This window comes from Myotis davidii, unplaced genomic scaffold (genome assembly GCF_000327345.1).
Source record: "Myotis davidii unplaced genomic scaffold, ASM32734v1 scaffold411, whole genome shotgun sequence".
Lineage (NCBI taxonomy): Eukaryota > Metazoa > Chordata > Mammalia > Chiroptera > Vespertilionidae > Myotis > Myotis davidii.
The window spans coordinates 946,814-967,412 of NW_006282917.1; the positions used below are offsets into that span (position 1 = coordinate 946,814).

At 43.7% G+C, this 20,599-nt stretch overlaps 1 protein-coding gene across 1 annotated transcript in view; it reads left to right on the forward strand.

Annotated features, from left to right (window-relative positions):
- JADE3 (jade family PHD finger 3) overlaps positions 1–15,828 on the forward strand; it is a 45,453-nt gene extending 29,625 nt beyond the window's left edge. The window contains exons 6-10 of the mRNA XM_006753322.2: positions 4,524–4,691; positions 5,804–5,920; positions 8,420–8,890; positions 12,707–12,824; positions 14,786–15,828. Of these exons, the coding sequence (XP_006753385.1) occupies positions 4,524–4,691; positions 5,804–5,920; positions 8,420–8,890; positions 12,707–12,824; positions 14,786–15,699 (1,788 nt within the window). The 3' untranslated portion in view covers positions 15,700–15,828. The remainder of the gene's footprint in view (positions 1–4,523; positions 4,692–5,803; positions 5,921–8,419; positions 8,891–12,706; positions 12,825–14,785) is intronic.
- Positions 15,829–20,599: the final 4,771 nt, after the last annotated feature.

Genomic DNA, 20,599 nt, shown 5'->3' on the forward strand with positions numbered 1-20,599 from the left:
TTAGGTCCACTCCACTTTTAAAGATCATAGAATCTACGGGCTGTAGAAGACTGTCCCACTCCTCAATTTTACAAGTAATACCAGGAGAAGGAAGTGACTTTACCCAAGCTCGTATAGCTAGTTATTTGTCATTCTTCCTACCACACTGCCTTTTCAATTAATGATGATATGATGATATTAGCATTCTTTTCAGCTTTTTCCTTTTCTTCCCCTACAAGCCCTTATTCCTGACGCTGTCCTGTCTCCACGTTTCAGCCACACCCCAATTTCAAATGCCTTCTCCCACTTCCAGCTATCAAAGAAATCTACATATCTTCCAAGATCTAGTTCAAATTCTTTCTTGAACTCCCCTATCCTAAGTGATTTTTCACTCTTGTGTGTTTCACTAATTTCATTAGTTTGTCTAGCATATAGGTACACAGCACCATCCATGTACTGGGCTGCATACTGAAGACACAGTCAGCCCAGCCAAGGTGGCCCAGTGTTTGAGCATTGACCCATGAACTAGGAGGTCACAGTTCGATTCCCGGTCAGGGCACATGCCCAGGTTGCGGGCTCGATCCCCAGTAGGAGGCATACAAGAGGCAACTGATCAATATTTCTCTCTCTTCATTGTTTCTCTCTCTCCTTCTGAAAAATCAGTAAAAACATTTTTTTAAAAACAGTCAGTGATGAAGAGGCAGACATGGTCTTTACCCCCAGGAAGATCAGAGTCTGGTGTAGGGACTACAAGGAAAAGGCCCTCTAGATAGAAGTCTGTGCTGCTGTGTATGGGAGGGATGGGAGTCAGGGACAACTTCCAGGTGGTGGCATCCAAGCTGAATCTTAATGGCCAAAAGGAGATGCCAGATAAAACAGCAGCACATGTTCAGGCAGAGAGGGGACATGTTCAGACGGGATAGTGAGAGTGGGCAAAGCTCATTGGAGGCAACTCTGAGCAGTTCAGAACTGCGTAGCATGGCGGGTGGAGCAGGGAAAGCATGGAGAGTGAGGGTAGAGAGGGACACAAAAGACACGTCAAGGGCCTTCTCTCACAAACTAAGCAGCCTCAGTTTTGTCCTCTCAACGCTGAAGGATAGGATTTGTATTTTAGATCATTCTGGCTACAGGGCCACCTAATCTAACCTTCTGTGTTAAAAGGTAGTCAAAATTATTCTGTGACCAATGGGGTCTTTTTCTTCATTTTGTTTGTGTCCTCTGAATACTGAATTTTAAAATTCCTCTTCACTCTACCAGTTATTGCTATTTATTTTACACCCTTAGAGAGAAAATCTTTACTATATAAGTATGGATTTAAGTATCTGACCATACAAATTCACAGTCCCTTCTCTGCATTTCCAAAATTTTAAAGCTCGGAAACTAAATTTTTGCCTAAATTTGGCACCAAAACTAATTTAGATAGGGGCAATAGTAGAAGTCACCCAATATGAGGCTATTTATAGTCTTTATCTTATTTCGTGCAGCCATCTATTTTTAGAGAAATGTTTATGTATTTGGTTATATGGTACTGCCCTGGTCCCATTGGGGAGTTAGCTAATATACCATGTGTGTACTCTATTACTTTCCTAAGATCTGAGCAGTCCTGCATTTCCTAATGTTTCTCACTTTAGGGTTTTCAGATAAATGATTGTGGATCTGTAATAAGCTTGAAAGGAATAGTGCAGAGGTCATCTGTACATATTTTCTGTTTGTGCTTCACAGTTGGGATAAAACGTTAAGGAATTGTTTTCAGGTTTTTTGACTAATAATGAAATGTAGCATAGTAATTCTCCTCGAGAGTATTTTGTTTTGAAAACATATCCAGTAATGACTATAAATGATGCCCTTTCATCACATAGAAAAAGATGGCAGTAACACCCGACCAGGCCTTGCAGAGTGTAAGCTGGTATGTATTGATGGCTGGATGTTGTGCCACATAAAGTTTCATATAAAAAAGGTTCTTCCATAGTGAGAGTTCTGAAGAGCTACTTAGGTTAGAGCTCCCTCTGTTGACGGGAAAGTAACTTAAAATGATTTGGAAGATTTGGTTACTCAACAGAATCATGAACATCTATATTTAGTAAACATAATTTTGCCTCTTTACTGCCGCCATATGTCAAGTGTTTGTTTCTTTGTACTTATGGTCAGTACTTTAGAAGAGAGATTTATATCAATAGACTTCAGATTTTAGCAATGAACTTGAAATTTTTTCATTAAAAATATGAAAATTGAGATCATTCCAAGTCCCTTTATATGTTCTATTGTCTGCCTCTTAGCCCAGGTTTTGAACACTCAAATTGAGACCTAAATTAATTTTCCTGAAGGTACATACTCATAGTTTCTATATCTGTTATGTATATCATGTTTGGCAGAGTTTATGCCCCTGGAATTATCTTGAAAGCATATGTTCATGTATGTGTGCAGTGTTCTCAAAAGAGTCCACAGCTTTTCATCATTTGTGGTCTAGAGAAAGTTGAGAAGCACTGCTCTGAAATAAAAGCTTCTATGACCCTGTGACCATGAGTAAGTGTACACAAGGTTCAGTAAATGATTTTTTACCCAATAGAATGGCCAGCAGATAAAGGTGTTCCTAGAACCAGCATTGGTTTTGGTCTTTCTTCTGCTGGAAGAGGCTCTGCTGAAGGAAGGAAGCTTTCTTTACTTTCCTGGTGATCTTTCCAGGCCTCAGAGAAAGAAAATATTTGAAAGTTGAGAACCCTATATGCCGTGCTGTGGTGAGAGCAGCCTGTTTGGGAGTCCAGCTTCAGTTCTTGCGCTAAGTTAATTTGTTCTACCAAACCACCAACTCAGGCTTTGCATAGAGAGAGAGCATTTGAGATAAATTGATGATAAAGGGCCTACCTCCAGTGACCTTAAAATCTCACTGAGGAGATGAAGCATAATAGCCTAAGTAGAGAAGACTACGTGACACAGACTATGTACCTGGTGAGGGAAACTACAGAGTAGGGGCGGGGATCAAGAAGTGACCTGAGAAGTGAGGCGAGGAGCAGCAGGCTGAATAGTTTGCCCAACCTCTGGTTTAGAGGGGGTGAGGGTGAGAGCAGAAGGAATTTCTAAAGGGTTTGTTGCTGTGCAACGGTATGAAATCATTGTTTTGATAAGAATAATATGACAGCCCTAGCCGGTTTGGCTCAGTGGATAGACCGTTGGCCTGCGGACTGAAGAGTCCCAGGTTCGATTCCGGTCAAGGGCATGTACCTGGGTTGCGGGCACATCCCCAGTAGGGAGTGTGCAGGAGGCAGCTGATCGATGTTTCTAACTCTCTATCCCTCTCCCTTCCTCTCTGTAAAAAAAAAATCAATAAAATATATATATTTTTTAAAAGAGTAATATGACAGACAAATAGAGGAAGGAGTGAAGGTGTGAAAGGAGAAGAAGAGAATTCAGAAGTCAGTCAATCTAGACATGCATGATATGATGACTTGGATGGCGCAATTATGGTGGGGATGGCAAGGAAGGTCAGAGTTTAGGGGTCACTCAATAGGGCAGCCTAGCAAGCCCCAGGGACAGTAGATGAAGGAAAGTGGATAATATCATTCTAAGAATTTGGATCTGGGAGGTGGGAAGCACAGTGATATGGATAGAGAGAGTCTGGAAAAGGGCCCATTTGGTGGGAGTGTGACGCAATGGTAACTATTGTCACTTCTCTCTGAGCTGTGGGTGAACCTCCTGGATCAGGCACAGAATTGGAAGCTGCCATGGTGAATCAGTCAGTAGTGGAGGCTGTTCCAAACCACTCGGGAAGCCAGGTGGCCCCAGGTTTGGTTTCTAATGGTGAGAGTAGAGCAGTAAGAGGGGAAGGACGGGCAAAATCACAGGTAGCAAAAGGGAAATCTAGAATTTCCAAACTAATCTCCCTCCTCTCCTCAGTAATTCATCTATTTATTTGTCCGACTTCATTCCATAAAGGATTTGAAGCAGCTTCCAGAACTCATTATGGAGTATTGTGATAAGTCTAATATTATATTCAATTCAGGATTTATTCACAAGGCCCTTTTTCCTCAACCCAAGCAAGTAATTGCTACAATTTGCTGAGTGTTTTTATGCACCAGGCACTGTTGGCTTTTTAAACATCAGCTCATTTGCTCCTCAGAACTTTCACTGTAATTATTTTTAAAAATTTTTTTCTTGATCACAACACTGCATGGCATGTAGAAGTTATTCCATAAATATATGACTGACTAGTTATAATCATTGAAGAAGCTTTAGAAAACTGGGGCAAAAAAAGAAAAAAATAGGTAATTCCCACACTCAGAAAGCAGTTGGGCTAGCCTTGCTTGTGTTTCCTTCGAGTCTTATTCTGTTGTCCTTAAAGTCAGTTCTCATACACAGCATCTTAGAACAGATGCTAGAAGTTGCCTTTTTCCCGAGTGTTTTAAAATAACAACGCTGGTTAAGAGCTTGTTTGGTCTTATTTGCCTCTTCTTCGTAAAGGTGGAGGGTCCTTTGTAACTGTGCCAGAGAGCAGACACAGACCCTGGTGAGAAGACGCTAACCACTCTCCCCTCTCCTCCTCTCTCCAGGCTTGTTATGGCATCCTCAAGATCCCAGAAGGTAGCTGGCTGTGTCGCTCCTGTGTCGTGGGCGTTCCTGCGCAATGTGTGTTATGTCCAAAGAAAGGTGGAGCCATGAAGACCACCAGGACGGGGACTAAATGGGCTCATGTCAGCTGTGCCCTGTGGATTCCAGAGGTAAGAACTCATCCGGGCCTGTGAGGTCATCGCCAGAGAGCCCCCATTTCCCACAGCATTCACACTGACAGCCTCATGGAGATGCTTTATGTCTGCCCATGTTGCTGAGGCGATACTGCTTTCACTTGAACTCCCTCATATCCTTGGATGCAAGTGAGTATGTAAGCCCGTGATGGTTAATTTGCAGGTGACACTGCCAGTGGTATTGGATAAGTTTGTATGAAAGAAGCACACAACACCAGGTTATAAGCAGCAGGTGGTGTGGGGTTTTTTTATATTAAGGTAAAACTTACCTTAAAATACCAAATCTTAAGGGTAGGGTTTCATGAATTTTTATAAATGTGCATCTGTAACCATAACCCAGACCAAGTTGTGGAACACCCCAGAAGGGTTCCTCATACCTACCTTCCAGGCCTGTCTGGGTCCCTATTACCCAAGAGTGATTTCTACTGTGATTTCTTTTTTTCTTCTTCTTATTTTCCATCTTTTAAAAGACCAATTTCACTTTGAAGCTATTTGGGCTGAGGGAGTAAAGTAAGCTAATGATAGAAAGTGATTCTATAGACTTTAGTCTGCAAATGTTATTCTCCTTATCCTTCCTACTTTTGTACTACACTCTCTTCATTATACAGATTACTGCTACTTTCCAACAGTGTCATGCTTCTTTGTAAGCCAAACTGAAAGGCTTGTTGCTGCCTCTGGTTTTCATCCTTAGTTGATTAAATGAAAAAAGAAAAAAAAAAGTAAAGCCTTTGGTGCCGTCTCTAACATGATAGGTGCTAGATTTTGTGAATTTTTACTCCTTTCCTTGGTAACTTTCTTTGGTTCCTAAGTAAAGTATAGACACCTTTGATTCCCTAAGGTAACCAAGCCTAGTCTTCACTCCTGGCCTTTCATCCTATATATAAACCACTTACATTCTGGAAATGATGGAAGGTCTGAGCAGTGACTAGAGACAAGTTTTATTTATTCTTAGTTCCATAGTAACCTTAAGAGACATCGCTCGCCTCATTGTTTGATGTTCTGAGCTTCATGTAACATCATTTATGCTTTGTGAAAGGTACTGTGGGAATACCTCGGTGCGTCTGCCTTATGGTGTATTTTATTTGCAGGTCAGCATTGGTTGTCCTGAAAGGATGGAACCAATCACAAAGATCTCCCACATCCCACCCAGTCGCTGGGCCTTAGTCTGCTACTTATGCAAAGTGAAGACAGGAGCATGCATTCAGGTAAGTCCCCATGAGAAGTCGTGGAGTGGGCAAACACCAAACTGCCAGACTCTCCCTCCCAGTCACAGATCTGGGGTCAGCCACTCCAACAAGCAATGCTGGGTCTTGTCCTGGGAAACAGTATTTAACAAACACAATCTGGACCCCAAAGGCCCTTTTAATTTTTAAAATGTATTTTTATATCTGGCAGACCTAGTTATTTCATCTTGCTTTTTAAAAAATTTTTCCTACTGATAACATTTATTTTAACTACAGCATGTTAGCAACTATAAAAGAAAACAAAATTAAGGAAAACTATTCCCACCGGGTCTACTACCTTAACACATTGCCTGTTTATGTTTTCCTAAGTTCTCTCCTGGTTGCTCCTCATATGTGAGCCCCTTGAGAGCCAAGGTTGTATATTATTCTTTGAATTCCCCCTAGCATAAAAGGGAGTGCCAACCCATTGTCAGTGCTCAATTACAGTTTATTGAATAAATATATTGTATCATAGATTAGTTTGTAACATACATTCTCCCCATTAAAAAATAAAATATTTTCATGTTTTAATTATTAGTCATTCTGGACTAGCACATTGAATTTATATCCATTGATTAACTTATTTTTCTTAATGCAATGCCTGCATGTTTCCATTATTTTTGCTGTTTAAAAGAATGATTTTTTTTACAACAATTAGTAACTGGCAGCATGACTGGCAGTAAGGAAAAACATTTCAAGGAGAAAGAAAAGTTCGTTGTGTAAAATGCTGCTGAAGTAAGAAGAGGGATACAAATTGACCCCTGGATTTAGTGGAGTAACTATTGGCAATCTGGATGAGTTTAGGTGGAGTGGTGAGAGCAAGAGCTACATTGCCGTGAGTCAGGGCTAAGAAATGGACTAGGAATAGTCCAGAAAAGTGGGGGAAAGAGGTCTTTTCTTTAAGATGGAAGAAGTAACAAATGTGTGTGCATACTTGTTAACATAGAACATAACAGTATACATGCAAAGGAAGTGATCCAGTGGAGAGGAAAAACTACTGGAGCAAGGTTTTTCAGTTGTTGAGAGATGGCGGGGGGAAGTGAGCGATGGAGTGGTGGCTTTAGGCAAGAGCAGGTAGTTCTTCCCAGGTAACAGGCTTGAAGGCAAAGTGTGTAGGTAGATGTGCTGGTGGGAGGCTGCAGAAGTGCTCTTGATTACTTTAATTTCCTCAGGCAGGAAGCAGGAGCATCAGGTGAGAATGGGGATGTGGGTGGGCCTAGAAGTGTGAGGAGAAAAGTGTGAAATAGTTTTAAAGTCAGTGTCAGTGCCAGGCTGCATTAAAGACCCGCCCCCAGGAGGGCCTGTGCATGTGTCCTGACCAGGAATCGAACCATAACCTCCTGGTTCATAGGTCAACGCTCAGAAGAACTGGTGGCTGCTGTTGGAGCTAGAGTTTAGCACACGGTGGCTGCAGTAGGTTTTATAGGCTGGCTTGAGCTGTTTCTAACATTGATTTGGTGATCAAGTTTTGAGAAAATTGCTCTGGTACCACCCATTTGTCTGCTCATGGATTATTGGGGATTAAGGGCAAGAATTTCTGAGGACATATGCACCAGGCCCTTGGTGTTCCAGGCAGGTATCATCTCATGAATACCTCATGAATAAAGAAATGTGGAGATTATTTGGAGATTATTAATAATGCACATTGACGTTTAAAAACCACATGTATCTGTTTAGTTATTACTAACCTGAGGGGTTCAAATAACTAACTTCCTCCACAAATTAGCTCATTTTAGTTGAACCAAACATTTGTTTTCTTGTTTTCTTTCACTTATTTAGACGCATTTTTTTTGAGTACCTACTTGTTCAGTAGTTGATGGCAATGCGTAAGGAGTGGTACAGCTTCTGTCCTTAAGTGCTATGGCCAGGGATTTGACACCAATTATATACTATAGGTACAGTGTGGAAAGTACCATTATTTTATTTATATATATATATATATATATCAGAGAAGAGGGACAGAGATAGAAACATCAACGATGAGAGAGAATCATTGATCGGCTGCCTCCTTCAGGCCCAACACTGGGCATCAAGCCCGCACCTGCAACCCAGGCAGGTGCCCTGACTGGGAATCGAATCGTGACCTCCTGGTTCATAGGTAAATGCTCAACCACTGAGCCATGCCAGCCAGGCAAAAGTGCCATTATGGAAGCATAGCATATGGTAATGTGGGAGGCAGACTAGGTACAGCATGACTCTTTAAAGGGGACAAGGAAGACGTGTCAGACAAACTTAGTGCTGCGTTAAGCCTTAAAGAGGAGTTTGAAATTTGGGGGTTTTGGTCATTTGCCTGTTTTTGCCATTTTCTATAAGAGCAGATTTCCTGGGATACTTAACAAAGCCTCTGTCATGATCAATTTAGGACCAGCTTTCCCCCTGTCTTCCCTTTGCTTCCCGTGGGGTCTCAGTGTAGGCCCAGGGATACAGGGCTTCCCCTTCCCTCCCAGCCCCGCTGCCTTAACACCCCTTCTCTCCCTGTAGTGCTCGGTGAAGACCTGCACCACCGCCTTCCATGTCACCTGCGCCTTCGAGCACAACCTGGAGATGAAGACCATCCTTGACGAGGATGATGAAGTGAGATTTAAGTCTTTCTGCCTCAAACATGGCCAAAGCCGGCAGAAACTCGGCGAGACTGAGTACCCCCCGTACTGGGCCAAAGAGCAGAGCCCGGCCAAAGACGACAAGACCAGCCCACGGGCGCAGAAACTGCAAGAGCTGGAAGAGGAATTTTATAGCCTGGTCAACGTGAAAGATGTGTCCACAGAGCTGGGGCTGCCCCTGCTAACTGTGGACTTAATCTACAACTACTGGAAACTAAAACGGAAGAGTAACTTCAATAAGCCATTATTCCCTCCGAGGGAGGATGAAGAAAAGGGCTTAGTGCAGCCAAAAGCGCAAAGTATTCACACTCGCATGAGCATGTTTATGCATCTACGGCAGGACCTGGAGCGGGTAAGGTGACCAGCTGTGACTAGTGCAGGGGTGGGCAAACTTTTTGACTCGAGGGCTACAATGGGTTCTTAAACTGGACCGGAGGGTTGGAACAAAAGCATGGATGGAGTGTTTGTGTGAACTAATATAAATTCAAAGTAAACATCTATACTAATAAAAGAGAAACATGGTAATTGGCATACGACTGCTACCCTTTTCATTGGCTAATCAGCAAGATATGCAAATTAACTGTCAGCCAAGATGGCAGTTAACCGCCAACAAAGATGGCGGCTAATTTGCATACTCGCAATGAAGGAATGCGAAAGGGGAAGGATGGAAGACAGTGATCAGAAACCCAGGTGCAGGCAAGAGCCAGGGAGCAGGGCAAAGGTCGGTCCTGGAGGCCACCTTTGCCCTGCCACCAGTGAGTGATCGGAGAAGCCTGGGAGGTGGGGCAGGGAAGCGGACAGACAGCAATGCAGAAGCCGGATGCAGGGGCAGGGAAGCAGCTGCCGCCAGCGTCCCCAGCTTCCCTGTCCCGCACCTGGATTCTGCGATCAGTGACCACAGAAGTCAGGTGCAGGTCAGGGAAGCGTCCGACGCCAGCATCCCAGCCGGGGCTTCCCTGCCCCACACACGATCAGTGACTGCAGAAGCCCAGTGCAGGGGCACTCACAGAAGCCAGGTGCGTGGGCAAGGAAGCAGCCTACGCCAGTGCCCCGGCCATGGCTTCCCTGCCCCGCACCCGGGATCTGTGACTGCAGAGGCTGAAGCCGGGTGAGGCACATCACAGAAGCTGGGTGTGTGTCAGGGAAGCATCAGCCGCTGGTGTCCCCAGCTGCGGCTTCCCTGCTCCGCACCCAGCTTCTGCGATCTGTGATCGGTGACCTCAGAAGCTGGGTGCGGGGCAGGGAAACAGCCACTGCCAGTGTCCACGGCCGGGGCTTCCCAGTCCCGCACCCGGCTTCTGTGATCTGTGACGGCAGAAGCCTGGTGCTCGGCTTCCCTCTCCTGCACCCGGCTTCTGTGATCTGTGATGGCAGAAGCTGGGTGCGGGTCAGGGAAGCAGCCGCTGCCAGCATATCAGGCCGTGGCTTCCTTGCCCACACCCAGCTTCCGCGATCTGTGACGGCAGAAGCCCAGTGCAGGGGCGATCACAGAAGCCAGGTGCGTGGGCAGGGAAGCAGCCTCCATCAGCGCCCGGCCACAGCTTCCCTGCCCCGCACCGATGACCACAGAAGCCGGGTGAGGGGGCGATCGCAGAAGCTGGGTGCGGGTCAGGCCAGCGTCCTGGGCCGCGGCTTCCCTGCCCTGCTGAGCACAGAAGCCTGGTGCAGCACCAGGGAAGCGGCTGCCGCCAGTGTCCCCGGCCGGCACTTCCCTGACCTGCACCTAGCTTCCGAGATGGGTGACGCCTATGTTTGCATGACACATAACTGACATATACCCTCCCTGGAAGCACAGAAGAAGAAGAAACCCCCAAAGGAAGAAGCCACCCACCTTTGGTCCAGGCGCCAGTGCCTGCAGCTTGCTGCAACCCAGGAGATGGACAAGCTACCTGCCCAAGGTCCCAGGCTGCAGCCACCCGGAGAAGCTGCCAGCCCCGTGGTCCAGGGTGCCAGGGCCTGTGGCCAGGGAAATAGGTTCCCTCTTCTCCGACTGCAGTCATTACTTCAATATTCCCCTTCTGAATTTCTCTCCTGTGCTGCAACCCAACTTCACTTTTCTTCAGAAGAATACAGAACAGAGCAGTGTTAAAAGCTTACATTTTTAAGCCAGTAAGGTTGGTATTTAAACATAAATGGAAAACTAGAGTCCTCCTTAAGGTAACAAAGGCTACAAAGGATGGACAGCGCAAGACCTATTATATCAGCAATCCATATGGGGACTGAAAACTTTGCAATGATGACAATTACTGAAGATATGAATCAACTAAAATAGTTGACAGGGACAATTTTTCCATCTTTGAAAACATCTACATCAAATCTGTTTAAATAGATTTTCATCTGCATAATATAACACATTCTGACAAGACCACCACCACCACCAATGTCGTTAGTGTTTTGTCATAAAATGTTTAATAACTGAGGGACCCCACCCCCCAAGTGCACGAATTTTGTGCACCAGGCTACTAGTCATTACATAAAAGGGTATGGTCTTTTTTTTTTTAGTTTTATTCATTTCAAACGGGCCGGATCCGGCCCGCAGGCCGTAGTTTGCCCACGGCTGGACTAGTGTGTAGGCCTCAGTCTACATAGAAATGGGGGTCCCACTTCCAGGCTTTGTTAAGGTCACCTCATTTATGGTGTGGGCTTCTGTGTCCTGATATTCTGATTTCACTGTGGCCCCCAACAGTGGACTCTGTTTAAATTTTGACAGGCACGTTCAGGGAATTAGACAGCCCTCAACTTATATTTATATCCTCTGTGAAATCTGAAATCCATTCTCATTTGGTTCACATCTATTCACCATTGAGCCTCAGTTGGCTCAGCTCTGTTTTACTGACACACTGAAGAAGACTGCAGGCTGCCTAAGAAAGAAGGAATTTTGGTCAGGAAAGCACTAGATCAGAGTTTCTCAAACTCAGCACTGTTGACATTTGTACTGGATAATTCTTCGTTGCAGGGGACTGTCCTGTGTTGTAGGAGACACTGTAAGATGCTCAGCAGAAGCCCTACTCTCCACTCACTAGGTGCTAGTAGCAACCTCCCCCCATACCCAGCTGACAGCCAAAAATGTGTCCACATAATTCCATTTAACTCATGATGTATATATATCAGGGATCTACTAAATTGGTACTACAGGGGTTCAAACATAAGCTAGGCTCTGTGTTTACCCTAGAGAATTTTATAATCTATAATAATAAAAGCATAATATGCTAATTAGACCAGACGTCCTTCCAGATGAAGCCAGGGTGCGAGGGAAGCACGGATTGCAGTGCCAGAGGGAAGCCGGTGCAGGCAGCCGGGGATAGGAAGGCCTACTCTTGCATGAATTTCATGCATCAGGCCTCTAGTCAAGTATAATTATAGAGATGGCTTGGTTTTTTCTCTGCTACCAGAATTTGGACGGAAACTAATATAGTTGGCTCACTTTAAATTTTCACTCACGCCGAATCCGGTTTGGCTCAGTGGATAGAGTCTCTCTATCTCTCTCCTTTCCTCTCTGTAAAAAAAAAAATAAATAAATAAATAAATTTTCACTCACATATATAGCACTTACTGTGTATAAATATTAAGTCGTTTAGCCCTAACATGCCTATGGAGAAAATGTTATTATTATCCCTACTTACTGATGAATTGGGGCGCAGAAAGGCTGAGTAATATGTCCAGGTGGGAGCATGACAGAATGAGGATTTCACCTTATCGCTGTGAGCAAAAAGGTCACTTCCAGTTTCCTAGCAGACCTCTCCTGCTGGTCCAGCGCTCATTAGAAAAGTTGTGCAGGATCCAGCGTTGCCATTGTTTACCCAGGCACCGGAAGGGAAGCTGAAATGTTCAATCATCATTCAGTCTTCCCACCTGATTGTGCAGATAAACATCCAGCCCAGAACACGGCAGGGAGAGTAGGTTTCAGGAGGCGGCTTTGAGACATTTTGCTTGTGCTGCTGATTGACGTGGGGACCGTGATCCTTGACTGACCGTGCTGTGTGGACTGCTGTGGAGTGACTCAGGCAGCTTTTGGGTTGTGTCTTCTCTCCTCACCATCTTCTCCCCCCACCCCCGCCCACTGCCAGCCCACCTGGCTTTCCTTGTCTGAATTTTAGCTAAACAATTGTAATGGTCAGATTTGCATAACGTAACAAAAATCTCTGTTTGCTGGGGGTTGGGCTTTCAGGTTCGAAACCTGTGCTACATGATAACCAGGCGAGAGAAGCTGAAGCTGTCCTACAACAAAGCGCAGGAACAGATCTTCGGTTTGCAAGTCCAGCTGCTTAACCAGGAAGCAGCCGAAGGTAACGTCTAAATCAAAGACATTCTAGAAAATGCACAGATTCTGGTTGCATTCCAGTTCAACAGTTTAAACTGTATGTCAATTGTTTCACTTAAAAAATATTTTAAAATTCTTGTCCAGTATCTCATTTGTTCTGATATAACATGGCCCATTTAGCTGTCACCTCTTGACAAAAAAATCCCAGGGTCGGGTTGAAGGAGTTGCATAGCTAAGGCAGGTAATCTAGATCCCAGACAGATATTAGGAGCCATGCGGTGGAGCCATGAAATTATCTTGTAATTATTGGATTTATTTAGGAATCAAGAGGCCAATATCTAATCCTAGTTTCCAGAAAACATTTCATTCCAGTGTTAGACATCATAACAATAGTCTGTTACCAGTAAAACAGATCCTTAGCTAGAAGTTAGGAAATCTGGGTTCCTATCTCTTTATTTATTCGTTGATATAGGAGTAGACAAAAGTAGGTTAATAATAAATAATACAATAATTAATGAATAATGTAAGAATAAATTCTGTTTTGCTTACTCACCATGGTAAACCTACTTTTGCCAACCCCTGTAGTTGTTGAGCACCTACTATGGACTAAGAACTGAGCTAGAAGATAATCAGTGAGATAGAATCCCTGCCTGCAGGGTACGCTGCCCATTAACAAGAGAGATTGGTGAACATAATGACAGTGCCCTAGACCTGGGAGCTTGGCTGGAATGATGAGTCATGCTCAGTGACATGTGTAGCCTCCCTGACCTCATTTAACACAGAAGTTGGTGGCAGAGCTTGGGCAAGCAGGGGTCACTAAACAGAGTGTGCAGAATCCAGCTCCTGCCAAGGGCCAGCCGTAGAGCCAGAGAGACGCCCAGAAACGAGGTGTCAGGTAGGCATCAAGGGCTCAGGGGTATTTTTTAGTATCATGGGTCACAACAGAATGGTGTAGCAGGAAGCAGCAGGGCTGCTTGGCCACCAGAGCACCATGACAGACAGGACAAGAAGAACCAAAAGACAGCAGGGAGGAGCCACTGCATACTAGATGCTATTGGTCCCTAGACCATGTGGCTTCTGATGGGTGGGAGCCAGCACCATAACTGCTTGTGGCATCAGCAGGTGGCAGCCCCTGGTAGAGAAGGGGCCTGTGAGTGTTCAACATGGACCCTTAGGGGACAAATTCTATCCATTGAGGCACCTAATAGCTGCCCTCTCTATCTGACATTTTTGTGAGGCCACATTAAGATGGTCATAGGCAAAGATCAGGTCCCTGCACAAGGAGAATTGTCTGGCAGTACTCTTCATTTCAGAGCACTCAGAATCAGAGCAAGAGGAACACCTGTCCTAACTATGGCTGTACATTGCATAGCCAGGGGACTGATGCCAGCACTCCCCAGACTAAGCTGATTGCAGGCCGCTGGCAGGGGTGTCATGATTCTCTCCTGCCAGGACAGAAAATACATAGGACCCACCCATTACCATTCTACACTCATGTATTCTTCACCCACCAGAGCCTGTGCTATGCTCCCAAGGGTTTAGATTTGACCTGCTCCAAAACGGCCAGGAGAGATTGGAGGATGAGATCTGAAATGTTTAAGACACATGCTAAGTTCTGTGCAGTACCCACTCACAGGCACACACATACAGATCGACAAATAGGGAGAGCCTGTTTGTGTGTCATTGCTAGTGACATACTTTTCGGAAATGGAGAGGGCACAGATGGGATGTAGGAGGCAGCACACTAGTCCTTGTGATCATTTACAGACTGCGAGAGCAGAGGTGAGGAGGTTGCTGAGGTTCCCCTGCCCCGAGCTCTAGGTCCGCTCCCCCCCACCCCCCGCTGCTAGGCCATGATGTACATCCACATCAAAGTCAGGTGCTTGTTCAACATGTGAAAAATGGCTATGTGAATGCACTCTGCCGTCAGCATGTACGTCGTTATTTGAATCAGTTGTTAAAATGAATCTTTCTTTTTGATCTCAGGACCTCCTTTGACAAGTGCACTAGAAAACTCATTGTTTTACCCACCACCGAGAATTACCTTAAAGTTAAAAATGCCCAGATCAGCCCCGGAAGACTGCCAGAACAGCTCCGCAGAGACTGATCCTGGACCCCTCTCTCCTGGCAGCAACCCCCCTGCTCACAGTATGGGGAGCGCACAAGTGCCTCAGGAACCGTTAGAAATGAGAGCGAAATCCCACCCGAGGCATCCATTAGAGAGCAACAATCACTGCTTCCTGACCAGTCTGGGCCTTTCTAGGAGTGAATCAAAGGATCCCAGTCCGGCTTGGACGACTCCATCTCCGGAGTCCTATCAAGGGCAGTCACTGGGGAAACCCCTGGTCCTCCAAGCTGCCCTGCATGGACAGTCCTTAATTGGAAATGGGAAAAAACGTTCTCGCTCCAAGTTTGCCAAATCCAATGGCCTGGAGGGCAGCTGGTCTGGGGATAGCACCCCAAAAGACAGCTCAAGTGAAATGTCAGGTGGCCAGGATTCCACGCTCACCTCCCACCTGGCCAGTCAGGGCAGCTTTAGAAAACCTACCGTGGAACACTTCAGCCGGTCCTTTAAGGAGCCCACCAACAAGTGGATGAGGACCACAGGCGGCCTCCAATGCCATGGGAAGCCAACCAAGAATGTTAACCCCAGGGAGCAGCTCTGGGGCAAGCAGCTTGCCAGGCGTTCTACAGGGAAAGCTCCCTATCAGGAAAACGATGGGTATTGCCCAGATTTGGAGTTGAGTGATTCAGAAGCAGAAAGTGATGGGAATAAAGAGAAAGTCAGGGTAAAGAGAGAGAGCTCAGGCAGGGAGAAGCCTCCCCGCGCCTCTAGACGGGATTGCCGTGGTAAACGCAAGAAGACACATCCCCTCCCCCACAGTTCAATGCAAAGGTAATTTCCAACTTCCAAGAACAACTCAACCTTTGCCTTTGCCTCGTGTGTTGTAGAAACCCCACACACCAAAAGGTTTCTGGCACATGTTGGGGAGGCATTTTGGTGAAAAGAATAAAATGTTTTCACAGTTCATTGTTTCTGAACCAGTTTCAAGTCTAGTTTTCATAAGCACATTATTAGAATTGCAGATTGCCCCAAAGGTGGGTTTTGGTTTTTGGTTTTGTGGGGTTTTGGGGGTTGTTTGTTTTGGTTTTTTTTTTTTTTGGTTTTTGGCTTTGGTTTGTTTGGTTGTTTTTTTTTTGGGTTTTTTTTTTTTTTTTTTGGTTTTTATGCCAGAGACCATTGAGAACAGCTGGGTCCAGAGTATTTATTCAGTAAATACTTGAAGGCGGCTTTCCAGTTACAGCAACACGTTGATGTGCATATGTGTTAAGAATTCTTGCGCTGTTAATAAGTTTGCAAGAGACCACGATGATCAGACACTAAAACTACTTATCCTTTGAAGCTACAGCATGTGGCTCCTAGAGTGCCTGTCTGTGGCAAGTTTCTAACAAGACTGGCATCTGAAAACCCTCAGGGAAAGACCAGGGACCAACATCTCAGATACTGTCAAACCCGCTGCCCTCTTCCTTTGCGCTGCACAAGGTGGAGTTCCTTCCAGGGGCCCTTACTATACCAGTTCAATACTACTAATGCTTCTACGTGTCCAGTGCCTGTCCCTAGACGTGCTTGTCGGGGACACACTTGTAACTATCTCACCCAGCTAACAAGCATAAAAAGCTAACTTGTGGATAGTGTTTACAAAAGTACTACTTCCAGGGAAAGCGCTCTGACTCTCTCAGTGTGAAAGATCCCGGAGCCTTTCCCAAAGTGAGACCATTTCTGGGGGGTTTGTACCAGGTCAGGGGTTTCGTGTTACTATTTTCAAATGAATTTGACTTAAATAAGTTTGGCTGACAGTCTTTGTATACCTGCTTTAATGTTTATAAAAATTTTATTGAGGTATAATTAAAATATAATAAGATGCACAGAGGTTAAGTATTCTTACCTGCTTTAACTTTGAAACAGATTTTTATTGTCAAACAATTTGAAAGCATGTGTTTAACACATGGATATAATTTAGCTTTGTACCAACTTTGAATCCGAATCAGTTTTCTAAACAAAAAGGCCAGAGCCATTTTTCAGAAGTTGCTTATATATATCCTGTTCCCAAACTATCAGCCTAGATTAATTTCTGGGAGAAAGAGAATAATTGCATTTGGGGGAGAGATGAGCATGTCTGCTTCCCATCTGAAGAAAGAGAAAACATTACAATTTTTAAAATGTGAAGCCAACTATAATTCTCTGCTCTCTTTTCTTCTTAGCCTTAACTTAATATTCTCTTTCTTCTAGTTTGGGGAAGTATAATGGGGATTTTCAGACAAAAGAGGCCGCTTTAGAGTTTTAACGGTCAAGGAATCCAGCTGTAGTAGGTGCCAGTCAGTAAGGCAGGTCCCCTCAATGTGGGAAATTCCTGTTTCCTCTCCCCACCTTTGTTCTTGTAGCCTTGTTAATGGATTTCTTTGCTTTTGTCTTTCCCTCGTTTTCTGAAAACTTCTATATTTTGCCCAATCTTTGGTCATACCTTCAACATGTTTCTTTCATGCCTGTGTACATGTATGAACACGCCCTAGCATGTATGGGAGGTGTCCTGTATTTTGTTTGAATGGAAAGAGCTATGAATCATCCAAAGGAGGAACAGAATTTCTCCTCCTTATGCACTAGGTTTCTGCGCACTTTTTTCTTCAGTTCTCCTGGATAGACATTAATTTGACCCTTTCAGGGCAATGAAATGATAATGGAACTATGTCATAAACTACTTCTGTTAGAGGCCAGTACAGCAGCCTGTATCTCGTCATGCCTTTTCATTATGAGAGTGGAAGGAAAAGCAAACATTGAAAAAGTGCTTCAGCCAAAATTCCATACATAATGCCATTGGGAGAGTATTAACTAAAATCATTTCAGGCAGGGAAATATAGTTGTAATATTTTTGCAGGACTTTCCTAAACAAATGAAGGAGCCTTCAGTTTTATAAATTTCAATTGCCCCAAAATGTATTTGCTACATTTTGCTGTTGTTTGAAGTATTACCTCTTAACCTTTGTTGTTAATTTTTTTCATTTTGCCTTATATAGTTCAGCTTTCCAAGATAAACTCAGTCTGCTTTCAAATGTCACCTTTTTACCAATACTTTTTCATTAAATTATGAAAACTGCTAAATACTGTCAGTGTGGTAATTTTTTATGTTCATGTATGGGTTCTAGAAAATCTTACATATGTGCTTGTTATATTTAAATAATCTTATTCATTAAATAAGACAGATGGTGGGGGGAAAGGTAAGAGGAGGGATTTCATGTTTAGAAGTACAAATTCATGATTCATGTCAATACCAGGGACCAAAGAGAATTCTGGGGACTTAGACTCTACCATAAATCACGGGTTCATTAGGCTGATAAGACAAAACCTTAGGGTCATCATTTAAAAATCACCAGGGAGTGGGTGGAGGTGGAAGAGGGCATAGAGCGGATAAATGGTGATGGAAAAAATAAAATTAAAAAATTTTAAATAAAAATAAAAATTTGGAGTCATGTGAGTATATTAATGTTATAGGGGTTGTGTAGTATCATGGGGGGACTTCGAGGCCATTATAAACATTTTCATTGTGTTTAAAAACTATACTTGCTGAAGATCATTTGATAAATCACTAATGATAATACAAAGATAGAGTGTTTCTCTCCCCCTTTCTCCCTCACTCCCTCCCCCTTCCATTCATAGATAGCTTTTGATTCAGTAAATCATTAGGTAAAATGTTGGACAACAAACCCTGTCATATACCCTGTCATAGCCAACAAGAGCTTTGGGTTTATACTGATGTCTATTTTTCCAGTGGGAAGTTTGAGTGGTGCTAAGAGGGGCATGAGTCAAGGAATGCAGGTGGCTTCTAGAAACTAAACAAGTAAAGAAAACTAATTCTTTAAAGTATCCAGAAGGAACCCAGCCCTGCCTGCACCATGATTTTACACTTCTGACTTCTAGGATTATAAGGGAATAAATTTGTGCTGTTTTAAACCACTAAATTTGTGGTAATTTGTTACAGCAGAAATAGGAAACTTATATAACTAGGCATAGAGCAAATTACCAATATTACAAATGAGAGAAATGACACGGCTATAGATTCTACAAATATTACAATTATATGGGAGCCCTAGTCGGTTTGGCTCGGTGGATGGAGCTTCAGCCTGTGGACTGGGGGTCCCAGGTTCAATTCCAGTCCAAGGCGCATGCCTGGGTTGCGATTCAATCCCCAGTAGGGGGCATGCAGTGGGGGGCATAATATATATTTTTTAAAGATAGGGGAATAGGAATATGAACAACCTTATCCAAGTGAATTTGACAATAAAGATGAAATGGATAAATTTCTCAGAGACACAAAATACCAAAGCACATTCAAGAAGAAATAGACCGGCCGGCGTGGCTCAGTGATTGAGTGTCAACCTATGAACCAGGAGGTCATGGTTCTATTTCCGGTCAAGGCATATGCTTGGGTTTCGGGCTTGGTCCCCAGTGTAGGACGTGCTGGAGGCAGCCGGTCAATGATTCTCTATCATCATTGATGTTTCTATCTCTCCCCCTCTCCCTCTCTGAAATCAATAAAAATATTCTTTTACAAAAGCATTTGACAAAATTCAATATTCATTCCTGATAACAATGCTCAGCAAACTTAGAACTCCCTGAACTCAATAAAGGACGTCTATGGAAAACCTGCATCGAACATTATATGTAAGGGTGAAAGACAATACTTTTCCTTTAAGATCAGGAATAAGGCAAGAATGTCTACACTCACTACTTCTCTTCGACGTTGTACTGGAATTTCTAGCCAGTCTAATAGGCAAGAAAAAGAAATGAAAGGCATCCTGATTAGAAAAGAATAAAATTTAATTTATTATCAGATGACTTGGTTGTCAATGTAGAAAATCAAATGAAATCCTCAAGAAAAGCTACTTGAACTAATAAATGAGTCTAGCAAGGCTCAGGATAAAAGGTCAATTTACAAAAGTCTGTTGTATTTTTATACTGGAAAGTAGCAATCAAATTGAAATTTTAAAAATAATACCATTTATTATAGTACCAAAACATGTGAGATTCTTATGAGATATGTGAAAGATCTGTATCGTGACATCTTTAAAACTTTGCTGAGAGAAATAGAAGAGCTAAATAAGTGGGGAAATATACCATGTCCATGGATCATAGACTCAGTATTATTAAGAAGTCAATTATCCCCAAATTGGTCTATAGATTCAATGCAATGCCAATCACACCAGATATATGGAGGGTTTGGGGGGAGGAGGTTGATTGGCAAACATTTTAAAATTCATGACCTAAGGTAGGCAAAGGACTTAAGGTGGGCAAACATGTTTAGAATGAGGAGAATGAATTCAAGACTTACTATAAAGCTACAATCAGTAATCAAAACTGTAGAATTGTTGTAATGATAGACATACAGATCAATGGAACAGAATGAATTCAGTAGATGCACACATATATGGGCCACTGATTTTCAACAAAAGTGCACAGCAATTTAGTGAAAAGAGGGTTGTCTTCCAAAAGCTGGTGGAACAATTGGATACCCGTGTGTAAAAATAAACTTCAATTCATACCTTACATCATATATAAAATTAATTAAAAATGGATCAAAGCTCTAGCCAGCTTGGCTCAGTGGATAGAGCATCAACCTGCGGACTGAAGGGTCCCAGGTTCAATTCCGGCCAGGGGCACATGCCTGGGTTGTGGGCTCGAACCCCAGTAGGGGTGTGCAGGAGGCAGCCGATCAATGATTCTCTGTCATCATTGATGTTTCTATCT